This window comes from Ailuropoda melanoleuca, chromosome 2 (assembly GCF_002007445.2).
Source record: "Ailuropoda melanoleuca isolate Jingjing chromosome 2, ASM200744v2, whole genome shotgun sequence".
Lineage (NCBI taxonomy): Eukaryota > Metazoa > Chordata > Mammalia > Carnivora > Ursidae > Ailuropoda > Ailuropoda melanoleuca.
This window is the reverse complement of record NC_048219.1, coordinates 93,517,026-93,537,031: the sequence shown is the minus strand read 5'-3', so window position 1 is coordinate 93,537,031 and position 20,006 is coordinate 93,517,026. Positions and strand designations below refer to the sequence as shown.

Below are 20,006 nucleotides of genomic sequence, written 5' to 3'. Positions count from 1 at the left end.
TGTTCTGTGAATAGTTCCCTTCACATGAACGTGTATTTGTCCAGCATGGGAGTTTCACTAAAGATTGACAAGCAGTGTGAGTTTCTTCATTAACTAACTAAAGAGAATTATGAACGCTTGCCCACTGTGTTAAACAGGTCATCCTAATAATAAGTTGGTCCACCCCACACCTTGGGAAAGGTGTCTGCACTGCACACCTCCAGGGGGCAGCCTTACATTGTGTTCAACTTGGATGATACTCCCAAGGGCACACACATTGTGCAGACATCTGGAAGGGGGCCCCCGGACTGCAGCAGAGCAACCTTAATGGGAGAAGCCGGGAGGGTGTCACAGCAGTGCACTGGAAGACTGTCAAGTAAACAACAACAAAAAGCCCCACAGGAAGGACCAGTCATCAGAGAGGAAAAGTGCAGAGTGTCTCTTGGGTCTGAGATTTAAAACAAGGGTGACATGATCTCAAGTTCCCTGCCCTTTCTGGTGGGGAGAGGGGAGAGATAAAATGCGACATATAACATAGCATTCTTTCTGGGTATGTAGGAAGACTCCATTAACTAACCAGAGTGTCAAAATCCACTTCAAGTTTTTAACTGCCTACGTAAAATGAAACATTTACAAACTCTACAATGTCTGGAAGCCTCAGACAGAAGTGATCCACATAAATTACATGGCCTTTGTCCAAGCAATCCCCTTTTCTAAGAATCTTTTCCAAGCATTAACGCACGGACTGGGACTGGGACAGCGCCCTTGAGGGGCCAGCCATGCAGGGACTTCCCAGGCCACCAACGTCCCTCAGCTCTGAGAGGCCACCCTGCTACGGAGTGACAAAGCAGCCAGCCAAGATTCAAACGCAGGTCTGACCCTATTTGGTCACCGGCCCTGTCAGAGCCGGGGCAGGCCATCCTGTCGCATCTGGGAGTTTTCAGTCCACACACAGGGGAATTCTCCACCACAACCTCTGAGTCTGGTAGCTGCAGACAGAAACAGAAACGTAGTTAGAAAAACGTGATTCTTGCGCAAGAAAGTTGGAACAGAGAAGAGTTCAGACGTGGGTGGGTGTGTGTGTTAGAAAGAAAGAAAGAAAGAAAGAAAGAAAGAAAGAAAGAAAGAAAGAGGTGGAAACCCCACCAGCCAAGTCTGCAGGAAAAAAAATAAATGAAGTCTGCCTATCTCGGGCCAGAGCCCCTCCCCTCGGCCCGCGCCGGAGGAGCGTGACACAGGTGCCTCTTCCTCCCCGCTGCTGAGGGTCAGGAGCAGGCCGGCGCGACCCTCGCCACCACTCGGTTGTCCCCTCGGCCCCTGGTCCGGCCGGCGCCCCGCACCCGTCGGCGATGAACAGCGTCAACGGCACGTCGCGGCCCCGCCTTGGTGAGTACCCACCGCCCGCAGGGGTCAGCCGCTCCGCGGGGTCCCCGGGACCCCACGCCTGGCCGGGCCCACGGGGGCCAGGAGCTCCGGCTCAGCGGCGGACCGCAGCCGGCGCCGCCGAGCCCAGCCCGGCTCTGCGCCCCCGGGCCTGGAGGGGCCGCCCGGCCACCACCGCCCCGCTCGCCGCCCGCTCTCTGCGTCTTTGTGCGGTGGCCGCCAAGTATCTGCCGCAGGAACTGGCCCCTAGACTAGTAAGTAAGGGACCTACTAGGAGGGAGAGGACGTAGCACGCTGTTTGCTGGGCCGCGCAGGACGCGGGGGCGGATTCGGAATAAACTTCAGTAAACTCCGCGGTTGCCCTGACTGGCTCTCAGGGCCGCGGGGAGGGACACACACATGGCGGAGGCATCGGCTGGCCTTGACCCTTTGGGGCGTTGTAATTCCTCTTTCTTTTTAGGAGGGCACATGTTCTCCTGCTAATGGGAAATCTATACCCTGAGCTTCTTTGTGAGGATGTTGGGAAACTTTGCCGGGCCTCCCCCCCGCCCCCAGCCCTGCCAGTGGGCTTTTGCAATTAAAAAAACTAAAACTTTCTTTTTAAAACAGTGAATGTTTATCCCTTCTATCCCCACCCTGGCTAGATCTGGTCATTAGAAACTGTCAGAGGGGAGACATTCTGAGTCTATAGTGTAATCATGTTAAGTAATTAATATGATAATAAGATGGGTACTGGAGACACCCACTCCTTTACAAGTCTTTGAAATCCAGGTGGTTATGTGGCCTCACCAGTGGAACTTGAGCATAGTGGACTGTGGCTAGGTGCCTGTGCATGCATGGCCATGTGTGTGCCCGTGAGGGTGCTGGGCTAGTCTGGGTGTGCGGGTCAAGAGTCCTGGAGCCAGGGCCCCGCTGCCTGCTGTGGGATCACCTGTGCCACCTGTTAGCCAGGGGCTTGCTGCAGGCTAGCCTCTCTCTCAGCTCCAGCTTCATTATCTGCAAAATGGGAATAATAGGGTATTCCTCTTTGGGTTGTGAGAATTCAGAACTTGCAAATGGCTCAGCACAGAGATTGACACATACTAAGGGCTCGGTAAATGTCAGGCGTCTTTGTTTTCATTTTAAACTAGACCAGTCCGGAAGCTCATGTGCATTCGTGCTTGCATGTGTGTTTCTGTGAGTGTGTGGGAGTCAGACTCTAGTGAACTTGTATGTGTGTGTCCTGGCCAGGGTTGAAGGGTGAAGCCACTGTAATCATTACAGTAGAGGCACTGAGGAAGTGCAGGCCTGCTGCCATTCCCCTGGCTGGAGAGGACAGGCTTGCTCACCAGGAGCCCTGCCCCCTCTCTTCAGCAGTTCTCTAAGATTCAAGTTTCAGACCTTGACCAATGGCTGCAGACACTTCCCTTCCGGAGCTCACAGGGATGCAGCCCTAGCTTGCATACCATTCTAGATTCCCCTTAGGACTTGATTTACAGCAGGCTCTTTGCTGTAAGAGAACCCTGGGGCCCTCTTTCTTGCTGCTAACTCAGGCAGGATGTGTCTATATCCTGTCTCAGTTTACATCACTGCTTCTCAGAAGCAGAGGTTAGAATGCAGGAGACCCTCTGCTCCTGCTCCACCAGACCTGCCCTACCCCTCTGGCCTCAGCCAACTCCCAGAAGCCCAAATGCAACAGGTACTGCAAAGGAGTCATGTGCAGAAATCCACTGCCTTGCCCTTGGATGGAAGGGGTCAACGCTCAGTGAGGAGGTGGTCAGGTTTGTCAACTTTATATAGATTTCACTGCCTCTGGCAGAAGCCAGAAGGATTCCATTAAGTGCCAAATGAAATTCCATCTCAACCATTGCTCAATCCCTCCAGATATCCAAGGCAGTAGGAGTCACATGGCATTGGCACTGTCAGCAGCTGGACCTTTCCAAGGGTGCCCATGGTTGGGCAACTATTTCTGGGGACTTGCAGCGCACCCTGGGAAACAGAGGGGTATGGGATAAGAGGCATTGTGTTTGCAGTGGAAGCACATCAGCCCATCTACAATGAGAAGGAAGAGGCAGCAGGGGGAGGGTGGCAATCCAAATCAGTTTCCCTTTTTCGATGGCAGATATGCGTACATGTATCCAATGGCCATCTGCAGCCCCAACCAAAACGCCTTCTAGAGACTGTGTGACACAATGGGCCTCACAAGCACCAACTAAAAACAAATTTGAACAATGAATCAAGACTTAATCATATGGAAGGAAAAGATACCATCCCACCTCAAGAGCAATTTATTGGTTTATGAGAAGCCTTCTAGAAATATCATATGCATATACAATTCCTTTTTGTTCTACAAAATGAAACTTATTTTATATATTCTACTTCATCTTGCTTTTTTTCCTAAGAATATATGCTGAAGATCATAATTCCTCATCATATATGGACTAACTCATTCTTCTCAGGGCTGTATGCATAGTATGAATTGTATGAATATATGAATAAATTGGTTCTTTTATTTAACTAGTTCCTTCACCAATGGACATTTAGATTGTGGACAGTCTTCATTTGATTTTTTTAAAACCAGACACAGTGCTGCCATTACAGCCTATTAAGTAGGGTTTATGTATTTACACATATATGTGTAAATATATGTGTTTGTATATGATTAGGATAAATACACTCACACACACATTTAATTTCTGGGACAAAGAGTGTGAACATTTAAAATGTTGGTGGATACTAAAAAATTACCCTCTAAAAGGTCACATGAATTTCTAACACCCACCAGTAGCCAATGAAAGTCACTTTCCTCACACCCTCATTCACACTGTACAGTTTGCATCTTAGCAAATCTGATAAGTAAAACATTGTCACTTCCGAATGTGCCTCTGTGATTATAAGTGAGGTTGTGCGTGGTTTTTGCTTGCTTGTTTTTTAAAGGTTTTATTTATCTGTTTATTTGAGAGAGAGAGAGCGAGCATGAGCGGGGGGAGTAGAGGGAGAGGAACAAGCAGACTCCGCCCTGAGCCCGACGTCGGGTTCAGTCACAGGATCCTAAGATCATGACCTGAGCCGAAATCAATACTCAGACACTTAACCGACTGAGCCACCCAATTGCCCCTCCAGCTTTTTAAAGATTTTAGTTATTTATTTATCTATTTGAGAGAAAGAGGAGGTTGTGCATGTTTTCATACCTCCACAACATATTGCATTTCTTTTTCTGAGAAGTACCTATTCATGGCCTTTGCCCATTTCCTATGAGGTCCCCCACCCCCAGGGAAGAAGTTTATGAAGTGTCCTCTCTCTTATAGTGACCTGGAGGCAGAGCAGGGCTTGAGCCCCACAGTCAGAGCTGTGGAGTCAGACCTGGGCTTGGACCCACCTCTAGCACTTGCAAGCTTTGAGGAGGTACACGATATGCCAGAGCCTCAGTTTTCTCATCTGAAAATGGGAATAATAACAGCTTCTTCCCAGGAGTCATGTGACGAACGAGAGAATAGGGCTTGGCATCATGCCCAGGAATAGTGGTATCTGTGGCTGTTGTTGTTAACAAAATTTATCAAAGTAAACCTGGACTGCGGGTGCCGCTAATCTCCAGAGTCTCTCTTACAGGCAGCTGCTGGTTTTGCTTTTGATAATATAACAAGAATATCAATACCTATATGCCAAGCCCTTTAGTAGGGCCTCGCATGGGTCACCTCTCCACTGCCTGGTCCCATGGGCATTTTCTTAACTGTTTTGCAGAGGAAACACTGGAGGTTCAGGGGATGGCTTATGTTAGGGCTCTCTGGCACTGAGGGCATAGCCAGGCTGTGGACATAGGCTGTCAGACCCCAGAGCCAGCAGAGGCCAGCTGAGGTGTGCTTAGGGTGCATGAGGACAGGGCATTCTGCCACCCAGCACCATAGGGGCTGTGCCTGGGAAATCGCAAGTGTAGCTTTGCACACGGAAGAACTGTGTGTGGCACAGATCCTCAGAACCTACCAATCAGTCCACGGTTCCTCAGCCAGGCCTGTGATCCAACTACTGCCCACTCTTTGTGGTTGGGCTTGACCCACACCAGGCCAGCTGCTGCCCTTCGTCATGCCTTCCACAGCCTGCTAGGGCTGTCCCCTAGAGCCTTCTCCTATGGCCTTTCCTGATGCCTGGGACTGCTCTGCCTCTCCAGTTTCACCTGCAGTCCTCTCTGGGTACTCCTGCATGCACATATGCATAAACACATACACACGCACATTCGCACCCATGTACACACACACTGCCTGCCTGCCTCACTCCTGCTCATCCCTTAAGACCTGGGTTATTTTCCGAAGTTCCCTGGGCCCTCCCTGAACACTAGAAAACCACCCACCTTGGCCTGAGTACACTGCCACCCCAACAAATTCCTGGACTTGTCCCTTTCGTAGAAATTCTGACCTCTCAAGGGGCTCCATAACCCCACCTGCCCCCTCCCTGGGGTCTGGCACAGGGAGGTGAATGATCTCAGGCCTGTGTCCGTTCCACATGCTGGAAACACCTTTTAAAAATAATACACAATGTAGCTCCAAGTCCATAACTTGGCATGTACATGGAGGCCAGTGAATAATATTAAAATGAACAGAAAGTCAAAATGAAACCAACTCTAAGAGCAGGGCTGCTGGCCCCAGCACTCATCACGTCTCTCTTTCCCACTCCCATACTTCTTATTTCCTATTCTCCCCTGACACCCCAACATCTTTGCCTAGTGTTTTCTTGAGATCTTCATGTAATCTGAACTTCTGAGGGAGTGCTGGCTCCTGCCCTTCATCATTAGGCATTTTCATTTTTGTACATTCTTCCAGTACAAATAGTGTGCAAAATCGTAGCATGGCAGATGCTGACAAGAGTGGGATTCCTCTCATGCTAGCAGGAGCCAAGCTCAAGACACTGGATTCTATCACAGGCTGAGTGGGCTTGGCAGGCCCCTTGCATGAGTCCCCCAGAGAATGTGTGGGGTTGTCACCACCCCACAGACAGACCCTGTTGCCTGAGTGACAGCAGAGCAGGACTCACGGTCCACTTGCCTGGCACTGTGAACTGCCCTTTTTCCTGACCTGACATCTTCACCCCCTTTCATTAGTGACTGTGAGGCTGACTGAATTGCTGGGGACTCAGTGTGGACAACTCCAAGAGTTAGAAACTCCATGGGGACCACGTCATAGGGGACCCCCACAGTACTGTGAGATTTACCTCCTAGAGCTCAACCTGGTTCCCACAGTATTTATCAGAGGAAAACCCCCTCAAGCTTCTAGCAGGAGAAGGAAAAAGAACACATCTTGAAATAGACCAGAGCACCTGTTCTGAACAGAGCACCCGGCCAGCCTCAGTGGAAGCTATAGTTGACCCTCGGACAAACAGGGGTGTGAACTGTGTGGGTCAACTTATACGTGGATTTTTTTTTTTTTTGATAAATACAGTACAGTGTTGTATATGTATTTTCTCTTATGATTTTCTTAACATTTTCTTTGCTCTAGCATACTTCATTGTAAGGAAACAGTATATAATACATATACAAAATATGTTAATGGACTGTTTATGTCGTTGGTAAGGCTTCTAGTCCACAGTAGGCTATTAGTTAAGTTTTGGGAGAAGTCACAAGTTATACATGGATTTTCAGCTGTTTGGGGGGGGTGGTAGCACCTCTAACCCCCTACATTGTTCAAGGTCAATTGCTGTTAACCAGAGCTTAACCTGCAGGGGTATCATCAGAACCTATCTCACCTGGAGGAAGGGATTTACCCATCTCGAGCCCATCCTACCCATCCTGTCCCACCTAAGGGGTGAAAAAAGAATAGAAACACTCGTGAAGTTGACAGTTCAGAGGCACAGGCTCATTGAAAGATAGAGATCTACTCATAGGGTTATGGGACACCTCCCCTCCCTCCACCCCACCTCCACATCACTGCAGTTCCTTTTACCCACTGCATCGCATCTGGCTGTCAACAAAATTACAAGGCATACTACAAGGCAAAAAATACAATTTGAAGAGACAGAGCAAGCATCAGAACCAGCCGTAGCAGGGAATTACCAGACTGGAAATTTGAAACAACTATGATTAATAGCCCTTTACAACACTTTTTTATATTCTCTCTTGTTTCTGATTCTCTAGCGAAGTCCTTCTGTAGTTAAAGCCACAACTTCTTTCGGTTATTGCCAAAACATGGTGGGCAACCTACTATTTGGACCTCAGTGGACATACCCCAGGAACCTTCTAGGTCCCTAAGGGAGAAGCTGGCATTTCAGAGTACTCATGGGGAAAGACCCTGGGCAAGGCTACCAGGTCATCTTACTGCACCCTTCGTACCCTGATGGAGACCTTTTACGTCCACTTCGAATGTGAAGCTCTGACTAGCACATTGCTTGTAGAGAGCACAGACAGCCAGAGCCCCTTGCTCTCCCTTCTCCTGCATACAACGCACATTTTTAAGAGGGGTCCAAGTGTGCAGCTGCCAGCCAACTCCAGGCCCCAGGACTGCCATGTCTCCCCCTTGGAAAAATTTTCTCCTGGAATGGAGAAACTTCACATCTTAGCTATGCGCACATGTAATCTCACCAGAGTCTTAAAGTGAAGGACGTTATGGTTTGTTGAATCAAAACCAGATAATGCAGTCATGCCTACCTGCCTTTTGTTTTAAGCCCCAATCTGTGATTTCTGTATTCACCAGGCAGCAAAGTCCACTGGCTATGAGATGGTACTTTCTCTTCAGAGGCTCACCAAATGCTAGAACCGTGCACACCACCTTTCAGTAAGCACAGGCTTCACATTCAGGTCCCCCTTCCATACTTTCTAAAACCTTTAGCTCAAATTCATTTTGCACCTATTTGCTAGTAATGAAGAGGTCAGACCACCAGCTTTACAATTCAAAGATTTGGGTGTGAGTCTGAACCCGTTCTGACCTGCCTATGGCCTCAAATATGTTGCTGGGCTGGGCCTCCTGCACCTCAGCTCATCCTCCAGGACAGGACTGGCTTTGTCCTATGCAGTTACGCAGGATCCTCACTCTTGGAGGGCCCCACATGTGCTCTGTTAATGCTCTGCCGTCACCATCTTGAAATTCTTAATTTTTGTGAAGGAGCCCCTGTTTTCATTTTGCACTGGGCCCCATAAATTCTATAGCTATTCTTGATCCACTAAATGGGGTTTGTTTTGAGGATTAAATGTATTATCCTAGATAAAATTCTTAGTATAGTACCTGGTACATGTTCATCTCTGCCACTTACCAGGTACTTGCATGTGGCCTAAGCGAATGCTGGCTCACTCCCCCCTTCCCAGTCTCTGTCCCAGTGTGCCAAACATAGCACCCAAGGACAGGATGGCACAGTCTGCCCAGGTCTGTAGTGCCAGAGTAAGGCAAGCTGCTCCCTTCTGAGCTGTGAGTGACACCCCTCAGGGTGGTGGGCTCCTTCATGCTTCTATCAGAGGGGTGCGGTGGGGGGTCAGGCAGCCCAGAGAACACATGCAGGCCACTGTGACCTCTCACACCAGCTCTGGCTCCAGCAAACTTCTTACCCTCTGCAGTCAGCTTCCTTACATGGTACTTGGGGGGACCATCCTTGTTCCCTTAGCCTCATCTGAACACCAGCCTCACCTGAACACTAGGAGCTCAGCTGTCTTGTTCTCCATGGGAAAGAGTAGGCTCTTTAAAAACACTGAATGAGTGAATGAATGAATGAATGAATGAGTGAATGTGAAGGTCCAACCAATGCAAGCCAAGCCTTATCTACACAGAGTACTGTGGGTCTCGGTGTTCACATCCCTTGCCTTCCCCCCACCCCACCCCCCACTGGCCTCAGAGCCCCTCTTGGCTCAGCGCACTGGCCTGTCCCCATCCTGCCCTGCACTCCTTGTTCACTCTGACCTGTGTGCACGTGGAGCCTCCTACCCGTGGAGCCCCCTGCCCGGTTCACCCACCACCTTTCAATGATTTCTCTCATGGCTCATTTTTTCTTTTCCTCAATGCTACCATTCATCCAGGTTCACAGCGAGGATTCTGCCAGGTACTTCTTAAAGCTTAGGCTCCCCTCTCTCCTGGGAGGACTCTTCCCCCCTTTTCCAGCATACACCCCATGCCTGAACTGCAGGGAACCTGGGCCTTGCTTCCTCTGATCACACCCTGAGACTGACTTGTCATTTGAATTGCCCTCCTTCAGCTTCTACCAAATTCTCATTTTAGTGAATTAATTTCAGCTATGGCTGGAAATCCTGAGTAATCTTCTTCTTTTTTTTTTTTTTCAATTTCATAGTCTCTTTTTTTCCTTTTGTACAAATTCTGTAAATTATCCTGACCCACTCTCCTCTTATGGTGACTGTCTCCCTCATTCAAAGGAGAGAAAGTAGGCTTCACTTCCCCTAAGTTATCTCATTTCACCCTCTAGCCGCCCTATGGGAGGTATTTTTATCTCTGTTTTGCATATGATGATACTGAAACCCAAGAGGCAACTAACATGACTTGCAGAGAGCCAGCCGACCCCTCACACGCACACTCACAGATGGCAGGGTTTTTCTAGGAAGGGCTCAGCCAGGGCTAACCTGCATAGTAGGCAAGTGGTTAAGACCCATGGTGCTCTTAGAGATACACAAAAATGTGTATTTCTTTTAAAATCAAAAGAAAAAAAATGAACTTTTAATACTAAACATTACATTTGTCTTTAGACCAATGCCACTATAAAATATGACTTTTAATATTTTGGGGGAGAAGGAATCCATGAAGGTAAAGCACCCAGGCCCAAGAGGCCCTGCATCCCTGCCTGGCTCAGCGCGCCAGAGGCCAAGGGCTGGGTACCTGCCAGTCCCTGCATTGCCATTCTCCCTACGGGACTCTGTCCTGCTCCAGGCCCTCTGACCACTTCTGCATGGCTGCCCCACCTGGAATCTTCACACTCCTCCCCTGGCAATCCTGCCTAACCCTGCAGGCCCCCTGGGCTGGCCAGCTGCCTGGTAGCTGTTTTTGTGCCTGCCCTTAACCTCTGCCCTCAGGATTTTCACTGAAAAGTAAATGCTTGAGGGGAGCCAGGACTCACTCTCTCTCTTCCTCCCCCCTCCCCCCGCGGTATCTTTCTCTTACTCTCTTGGCTTTTTAAGCCATGTAATTAAGTTGATCTTCACTTAAAAATTTAAAGAAAAATAAGTTTTCTTTGTCATGTTTCATTATTACAGAAATAATTCATGTTCACTGTAGAATTATATATATAAGACCGAGAGGAAAGGGGTAGGAAGATTCTCTCTAGAGCGGAGGTGACTTTGAGATACTCGTGGGGCATCCAGATGACAGCTGGAAGGCAGTTGGGAGAAAGATCTGGGCAAAGATAAAGACTGGGGGCAGCCAGGGGACTGGAGGGGCACAAAGAGCCTCCTGGGGCTGCACAAATCATTCCAGATGGCATGGATCTTCACACAGGCACAGAGGGATGGGTGGTGAAGAGCACTTGCTGAGTGCCCATTCTGTCCTACCCCATACCCAGTGAGGATATATGTGTACCTTGTTTCATCCTGAAAACATTGCACGGATGTAATATTAAATCCAGTTTAGAAATATGGAAACTGAGGTTCAAGAGATTGTGTCCCCAGGCCCTCACTGTGCACCACTGGCACTGTCCAGCCTTGATTTAGGTGTGTCTCCCACCACCCGTGGGATGCAGCACCCCCATGCTGGGATGAGTTGCCCATGACCCCATGCCCTTCTGCTCGGCTCTGTGCAGCCCTGAGGTCACTCTCCTGCCTCAGAAGAAAAGGCCTTTCTTGGTCCACCCACCTCAGGCCACTTGTGCTCAGCTCTACCCTCCTCTGCCGGCCCACACCTGCCAGCCCAGCAACTGCTAATGAACTGCCTATGGTGGCACACAAGGGCTGGGCTGTGCCCGTGAGAGCCCTGCCTGCCAAGGCCAACCCACACAGAGGTCTCACTTTCCCCTGGGGAAGCAGTGGGCAGCTGCCTCCCAGGTTCACTGCAAGGGCACTGGGAGAGAATAAAGACCCCACCAATTCCTAGCCAATTCCTGGAATGCCTCCACCACAGAACCACCCCTGGGCTGGCAGCTTTGTCTTGTGTTAAAATATTTCAAGCCACAGGACCATTACTGCATTGTGTGTTATAGTTTGCTAGGTCTTTTCATATCCGTTCCCCATCTTCATTCAAGAGAGACTACTCTTTGAGAGGAAATAAAGTAAATAAAAGTAAATAAAGTAAAGCTCAGAGAAGCTAAGTGACTTACAAGAATTTGTACAGCCAGAGGTAGTAGGTGGGGGCAGGACGGGGGCGCAGGTCTCTGATTTGGGAGCGCACTGTTTGTACCTCAGAAACTCATTCCTCAGGTTCTTAAGTGGGGGACAGGATGGGGGTGATGCTGAGGAGCTGATGCTGGGACTGTAGGGTCACTAAAAGGAAGAAACTTTGACACTGGCCCTACATTCTCCTGTACCTTGGCATACACGCACGTACACACACATACACATGCACAGGTGCATATAGTATGCACACACACACACCCTTTACCACTTCCTTGCGGTCCTCAGCAACAGACTGGCGTCACTGCCAGGTTCACGGCAAGGAGGGGCTCTCTTGGGTTCTAGTTTGGCCTGGGACAGGGTGAACAGACATTTAGTTTATGGGCCCTACTGACCTCATAGTGATAGCTGGAAACAAATGTGAGAAGTGCTGCCTACAGCATCTTTGGCCTTGGGCATGCTTGTGAAACTTTTTCCTCTGCCACCGGTTTTCAGACACTGCTTCCACCTCTTTGCCTCAGTCTGGTATCTCTGCAGTACTCCTATCGGCAGTCCGTTCTGCTTCTCAAACCCTCTTCTGTCTGTGATCTCATCTGAGGTCAGTGCAGTGTTCAGGCCAGATCCCCTTAACCACCCGCCTTATGTGGCAGACAGGGACACACAGGTCTAATAAAGGCCATGTATCCCTGAAACTCCAAAAGAAGTAGCTTCTCACCGGGGGTCTCCACCCCAAACACACACACACACACACACACACACACACACACACACACACAGAAAGAGAGAGAGAGAAAGTGGTGTCATGGCTACAAATCTCCATTGCAATTTTTTCCGGCAGAAATGGCATTTCCAGAAAATAAATTCTTAGATGAAGTCTGGAAATATAAAAGAGATAAAAACCTATCTGATGTAGTCGAGCTGAGAATGAGAGGCAGGTGACTACACTTCAGGGGCCCCTTGTGATAGCTCATGTTCAAGTTCTCGCTGGACACCAAGGGCTTTGTGAACCCAGTCTACGAACTCCTTCCTGCTTGGTGCCTAGTGCTTAAGCCAGAGTGGTTCATTGACATCTAGTCATTGTTGGTTGTCGGTGATGATACCTGGGAGTTTGGATCTCAGGATCTTTCCATTGTAGACATTTCCATTCCATGAAGCCATAAAATGTTCTCACTGTGGTTAAATGTTTGCCTATAGCCAGACTGTAATGTATGCCCAGCTGACAATCACTCTACCAACTAATTCCATGAGGACAGATTTTATCAAACTTCAGAGCCCCAGTTCTCAGACTCCGTGAAGAAAATTTGAGAAGCTGGAAAGGAAAGCTAGACAGAAGAATCGAATATGAAAGCAATTTATGCACAAATTTTTGCTAACCACCATATACATTCCTGGTTCATCAATGGAAACATACATCCTTCTCATCTGTCCTAGGGATTAAGGAAAAGACAAATATGGGTAGTAAAGAAGGCATGTATTGCATGGTGCACTGGGTGTTATACACAAGTAATGAAGCATGGAACTTTACATCAGAAACTAGGGATGTACTGTATGGTGACTAACATAATATAATAAAAAATTATTATTAATAAATAAATTAATTAATTTAATTAAATTTTAATAAAGAAGACAAAGTATAAGACAAGATCCCTGCCCTCAAAGCATTGTTGGGCTTCTTGGAGCAGCAAGACACATATCATAACAGGAAAAAAAACAACCAGTCCTCCTAGGGAGACATTTCTTATCACACGAATTCAGGCTGCAGATCAAATTGCCTTTGTCTCGTGATTATTCACTGAAATAGATAAATAGATATCTAGATATCTAAAGAATAACTTAAAGTAATATAGCTCCCCAAATGTAAATTATGACCAATACTAGCTAATATTGGTAAGTAATATTAAATTATGGTGAGTTTCTACTTAGCTAGATATAATTTTATCTTGTATCAAGATTTAATGCTTGAAGAAACAAGTTGTCAATGATCCATGTTGATTGTTGAGAATGTTCTAACTTTGGGGAATGACTTCAGTAAAGACAAATTGCAAGACGTAAAAAGGAAAAATATCGTGTAAATATACGGGGTACCCACGCTATGCAGCGTGAGCTGGCCTGTCTGAAGAGCTGCACAAATGTTTGCTGGTCATACTCACCAGAAGCCACTGTCCCTCACTGGGAGGGGGGTGCTGTGGGTGGCATCCCATCTTCAGGACACAGGACATTGCTGTGAGTGGTGGGGTTGTGATTTGAGCCCGGGGACATCCAACCTCCGGGCCATCTTTTAACCTCTGCACATGACCACCATTCATATGTGCAGAGTATAGGGAGTTTCCAAGGAGAACAAAGTTTTCTTTCACAGGAGGAGGGAAAGAAAGTTGGTTCGAATGGGCTTTTTAACTACATTTCCTTGTATCAGGCTCTGGTAATTACCCCTAGGACATTTCCTATTTAACAATTATGTAAATTCCAAAAAGACCTTTTGGAACATGCTATTTTTAAAGGACTTATTTGAGTGAAATGATATTTGTCACTCACTGAGAAAACAAACAATGCTGGAAAAAGTCAAAATCCATCTTGGAGCACAGTCAAAGGGGGACAGAATCCACAGTCTTCCTTCAAAGTTCAGACACCCTGAGGCTGTGTTTCCCATTCAAGAGCACTTCTGGGCCATTTATTTCCTGAGGCTTTGGTCTCGCCTGCCTATTTTCACCCTTCTTTCTCCCCTCGGTTTCCAGGGTGGTGCTTTTGGGATAAGCCGACTCTGAAGTTGCATCGCCTTGGAGGCACAATTATCTGAGTTCCTGGCCTTATCTTGCCCTCCTTGTCCAGGGGCTGTGGGAACAGAAGTCTGACTGTCTGCGCAGATAAAAGGCTGACCTCTCACTGCCCTGCCTCCTGCCTCCAGGGTCCCCCATGGTTCTCCTTTGAGCTCCCGTGAGAGGGCCCTCCCCAAGGGGGAATGAGCACAGGGTAGCATTCTCCTCTGTCTCAGTTCATGATATCTCCTTCTGAGCCAACAACCCCCATCTCACGGACGCTTGGACTGCAGCAGGACATTTCCTAGACCTCTTCTGGCCTCCCTGCGCCAAGCCCTTACAATGTAGCCAGCAGTGGCCATTTATCCTGTTCTGGGACAAAACACCCCCAGGGCTCGGGATTCCCTGGAAAGTCCCTTTGTGACAGGGCCTGGACAATCCGTGCTATTGGCCAGAGAAGGTACACAGAGCCAAGTCAGAGAGGCCCGGGCCACTGCCCTCAGCAGCACAGATGGCTTTGACCCTGTGGAGGGTTTAACTCAGAAGCAGGACATCACCCTTCCTTGCCACCTTGCCAGCTACTGTTGGCTCCACCACTAAGCTGTGAGAACCACCTCAGGATAGTGATCTCACCCCGTTTGGCCTCTGTGTCCCGGATGCTTGTGTACTCATCCACTGCCTGCATTCGGACAGCTGTGCATTGCACAGGTGAAAGTTCAGGCCTCCAGTGTGACAGACCTGGGTTCAAAGTGCAGCTTCGCCACTCAATGTCTTCCTCTCTGTGGGCATCTTAAATGAGAAAATATAGGTAAAGTCCAGGCTTAGCATGGGGCAAATATTCAGTAAATATTAGCCTGAGCAGGAAGGGAGAGACTCAGTGATAGAGACTTAAACCAGGGGTCTACAAACTAAGGCCCACAGCTCAAATCCAGCCTGCCACCTGTTTTTATAAATAAAGTTTTATTGGAACACAGCTATACCCATTCATTTGTCTATGACTGCTTTTTTGTAACAGAGACCATATAGCCCTCAAAGCCTACACTATTTACCATGTGGCCCTTTATCAAAAAGGTTTGTCAACTTCTGACTTAAACGAACAAGAGAATCTCTAATGGCTCAACTTTCAGGACTAGAGCCAACCTGAGGCCCATTCCCTCTCTCTGGGGGTTACCACCACCCCAGTGATGGATAAGAAGCCATGGAAGAAAGACTTGCAGTCAAGGTCAAGGACCAGACATCAGCCAGGGAGGCCCACATGGGCCAGGCTGGGGACACACAAAGTGCCTTGGTTCCCATCACTCGATCTGCCAGTGCACAAGCCACCAAGGAGAGGGCCCCTCTTGTAGTCTTCACTGTCTCTTGTCCTCCAATCACCCGACTGTCAGTACAGGCACTGGGGGCTCTGCTGCTGCCCTGCAGAAAACCTCACTCACCTTGACAGGGGTGGGAGGAAAGGCAACATATGAGATAGGTTCCCCCTGAAATCTATAGCTACAGGGCCAGCCAGCTCACGTCCCAAGTTCAGAAAACAGTGCTTCTCACCCACAGCCCAGGCAGGGAAGAAGGATAACTCTCCACATGGCAGGTGTTGGGTGAGGTGCATTGCCCCAGACCTTACTGAAACCTCTTACCCCCTTGGGAGGTTATCACTTCTCTTTTCAGATTTGGAGCTAGATACTCAGAAGTGTGTCCACATTTGACCAGTTACAAAATGGTGGATCCAAGTTCAACCTTAGTGTCCCTGAGTCTACACCCATGTTCTTTACCAGTGTCACCTACACCAGGTAGCTGGTAGGCCAGGAATCACATTCCATGTCCATGTATTGAGGACCAACCCTGTGAGGTTCTGGGGATATGACAGTGAACAAGCTAGCAATAATCACAAAAGGGAGCTTATATTCTATGGGGCTTGGACAGATAGACACTAGACACATGGGGATAATGTTCAGTACATCAGATAGTGCCAAGTGCTAGAGAAGACAATCAAGTCAAGAAGGGAGATAAGGAAGGCCAGGGATGAGGGAGGTACCATTTTATTTAATTTTGTTTTGTTTTTTTACATAAATTAACTCATTTATTATAGGCTAGCAATGTTTCAAATGGTGGAGCTTCTATTGGTCTTTCAACTCCTTCAGGCTTCGGATGGCAGACTTTACTGTGACGGCAGAAGTGGTGTTGTAGGTCCAGGCACCACTGGCTACACGATGCCAGATCCCCACAGCTCATCTTTTCATCTTGGTTTTGCCACAGAAGGAACAAGTGTACTTGGTGTGCTGGCTTATTTCAATCTTTTTCATCATTTTCCTGAGGGAGGCACCAAAATGGGTCCCATATTTACCCATGATTCTGACCTTCTTGGTGCATTTAGCCATCTCACCACAAACTAGGTCTGAGCCCAGAGAGGCAAGGGAAGTACCATTTTAAAGAGCAGGGCCAGAGAAGTCTTCATTGGGAGAGATGATGTTTGAGAAAGACCTAAGGGAAGCCAGGAGGTCAAGCAGGAATATCTGAGAGAGGACATAATAGGAAGAGAACATAGTAAGTGCAAAAGCACTTACTTGATCATGGCCTGATCAAGGAACAACCAAGAGGCAGTGTGACTGGGGGAGGAGGATGGGAAGTGATAAGAAGGAGATGAAGACAGACAGGAGATGTGGAAAAGAGACAATGGGACTATCTCCTAGCACTTGTAGCAGGTGGAATTCCACCATCCTCCCAAGTTTTGGGGCCTCCAACCTCCTGGTAGAATGTTCCTGACCCTGAAAGAGGAGCCCTTGAGCATCTCAGCAAATGCTAATTAGCTGGAGCTAATGCTCCAGCAAAAGACTAAGAGTGAGGCCCTGGATGAGCCGTGGCATATGGTGGAATGACCTGACCGGGGCGGGGGGGAGAGAAGAATGTAGGGAACTCCTGAGAAGTGCCTGAAATGCAGGGGGATGGAAGCCAGGGGGGACTCTACCAAGACCCCATTTGTCCTCAGCTGTCCTGAGAGATGCCTTAGTTGAGCGCTCAGATGTGTGCACACACAGAGGCCAGCTTCCAGAAGACTCTCTGAAATTGCTAGTTGCATCTTCTGGGTCTGAAGGTTTTCTGCAGGGACTGAGTGTGAGTGCAGAGCCCCAGGCCCCATGCACCTGCAGTTCACAGGGCACTCAGGCCCCTGATGGAGCAGCTTGGAGCAAAAGGATGTGGATCAGCCCCTCACCTGCAGCTCTGGGTCCGTGGAAGCCCTGAGGGTACCAGCCCAGCAGAGAGCACAGAGCAACAACCTTCTCCCCTGAGGTGGAAGGTCTGGCCTAGAAGGGGGTGAAGAGAGAACCATGAAAGCATATGGACAGGAGTGGTCCAGCCTGCTGCTCCTGGGGTCCAAGCTGCCACCTCGCTGGGGAAGGAGGTCCCCCATGCCATGTTCAGCCTCACCCAGTCTTCCCCAACAGAATGAAAGCACAGCCCAGAAATTCAGGCTCCTTCTCCTGGAAATCAGAGAACTGAAGAGACCAGCTCAGAAACCTCAGGTTAGAGCCCAGGATTCCACCACCTCAGACTCTCCCCCCACCTCCCCCACCACCCATGTGCATGATAGACTTTAATACAACTCCCCCACCCCGGCAAGTCGCACTAGCAGTCAGGTTCATAAGAATGCAAAAGATGTTAAGAGGTTATTTGCACCTGCTTTATATTTGCACACTTTTCTGTTTAGTCTGATAAGCAGTCCAGATAGCAGTTCAGTTAAGTGACCAAAGCCAAGTAAACACAGACACAGGAGTGCCTCCTTTCCTCACATAATATGATCCCAGCACGAGAATCCAGCTTCTATGGAAGTGACTGACTTCTCATCTCCACCAGAGGACCCTGTTGGAAATCAGGCCCCCTGAGCAACTGTTTGTGCTTGGAATCACTGGCACATAGCAAAGCCATTCACATTTCCTATCTCACTCTGTCCTCGCCCAGCCTGGTACAGCGGAGGGTGGAGGAGTGGAGAGGGCATTAGCATTTATCGAACTCTCTCTGTGCCAGGGTGCCAGGGCAGGCTGTTCATGTGCCCACCGGGAAGGACAGTGCTGTTACACACCTGCTTAGAAGAGGAGCCTGGGGTCCTCATACAACTCAGTATCCTGAGTGTTCCTGGAAAAATGTAAAGTCTGTCTCCAGGGCACAGCAATGGCACATGGTCCAGCCAGCACTAGGATTCAGATGTAACTTGATCCCATAATCTGGAACTCTGCAGACTCACGGGCAGGCAGGCAGTGTGCTCCTCTCTGTGACATCATGCACTTTATGTGCTGTAGTTCTAAGGAGACAAATGCTTCAGGCTTAATCACTGCCTGTTCCCCCCAACACACATGCACACACACAGACACTCCAGTCAGGAGATCTGAAAGGCAGCACGCACCCTCACTGAGCTCAGGTCTCTGTAAGCTTCAGACCCAGTGTGCATGAGGGTCCCCACTCACTCTTGCCTAAGGAAGCCTGTGGTGCCTTGTCCTGAGCCCCCCTCCATCTGTACCAGTAGGTCTCAGACTCACAGGCAAGTAGCCGGCTTGACTGTGTCTGAGTGCAAGGACATTATATTTCTTCCGGGGGCCTTTTTCCCTCCCCCTTATTCACACTGAGGGCAATAGAACCTTCACCCAGGCGTGCCTCTGATAAGGCTCTAGGCAGTATGAAAGCAGAGCTGAGCCTCTTATCAGGCAGCTGCAGGGAGATCCAGTGCCCCACCTGGTGGGCCTGGGGCTGATAAAGTGGGTCTGGGCCCAGCCACTCACCAGCTGCTTTCTCATACCTGCTCCCAGGGCCCAAACCCTCAGAAATAGGAGCAGTGACACCCAGGAAGCTTCTTTCCATTCCTAAGCACCAAACAGACTTCTGGCCATAGTCAGCAGGACCCGATGGGGAGCAATTGGGGGTAAAGTTTTGGCAAGGTGGGTTGATGGAGAAGGGGATGCTAGAGAGTTTTGGGGGACTTGGACATGGCAGTGGGAGCTGGCACCCCCCATGGACATATCAGGACTACATATATGGGTCAAGCCCACCCAGAGTCCTCCGGGAGGCATGCAACTGTTCCCATTTTTCAATCAGACACGGAGGCTAGGAGAGGGAAGGTGTTAAGAAATTTCATTTCCTGTGGTGTGGTCAGGTTTGAAGTCAGGTTTGCTGGCCCCAGAAGCTCAGGCTGCCTTCCTCCCTCCTGGGAGCTCCAGTTTGAATTAGAGCAAAGACTCATCCCTTCCCCCTGCCACCACACACACACGCGCACACACACACACACACACACACACACAAACAACACACACCCCTCCTTTGGATGACAACCAATTTTATCTTCTAAAGTTAACTACTTTTCCTTTAAGCTGTTAAACTTTCCCATCTTTAGGGGAGCAGACTGATTTTGAGAAAGTTGTCTCTCTGGACTTAGTTGTTCCATCTGTAAGATGGGCTGGTCATCCCCACCTCAGAGAGCCGCTGCGTCCAGTGCCCTGCCAGGAGCACACAAACTCCACAGATGGAGGGCATATCGTTGCCACCGGCCACCAGGGTCCCATCACCAGGCTCAGCACTACACTGGGAGCAGGGCCAAGGGTTGGCAGGGGTGAGCAGCAGTAGACCCTTGGGCTCAGGTCTGGGTTTGAATCCTGGCAACTGATGATGTCTCTGAGACTCAGTCTCTTCATATT

The 20,006-nt window shown here is 49.0% G+C and overlaps 1 protein-coding gene and 1 pseudogene across 1 annotated transcript in view; one reads left to right on the top strand and one right to left on the bottom strand.

Moving 5' to 3' along the window:
* The first annotated feature begins 929 nt into the window (after positions 1 to 929).
* GYPC (glycophorin C (Gerbich blood group)) overlaps positions 930 to 20,006 on the top strand; it is a 39,051-nt gene continuing 19,974 nt past the window's right edge. The window contains exon 1 of the mRNA XM_034654379.1: positions 930 to 1,365. Within this exon, the coding sequence (XP_034510270.1) occupies positions 1,329 to 1,365 (37 nt within the window). The 5' untranslated portion in view covers positions 930 to 1,328. The remainder of the gene's footprint in view (positions 1,366 to 20,006) is intronic.
* On the bottom strand, positions 16,421 to 16,908 carry LOC100476245 (annotated as a pseudogene).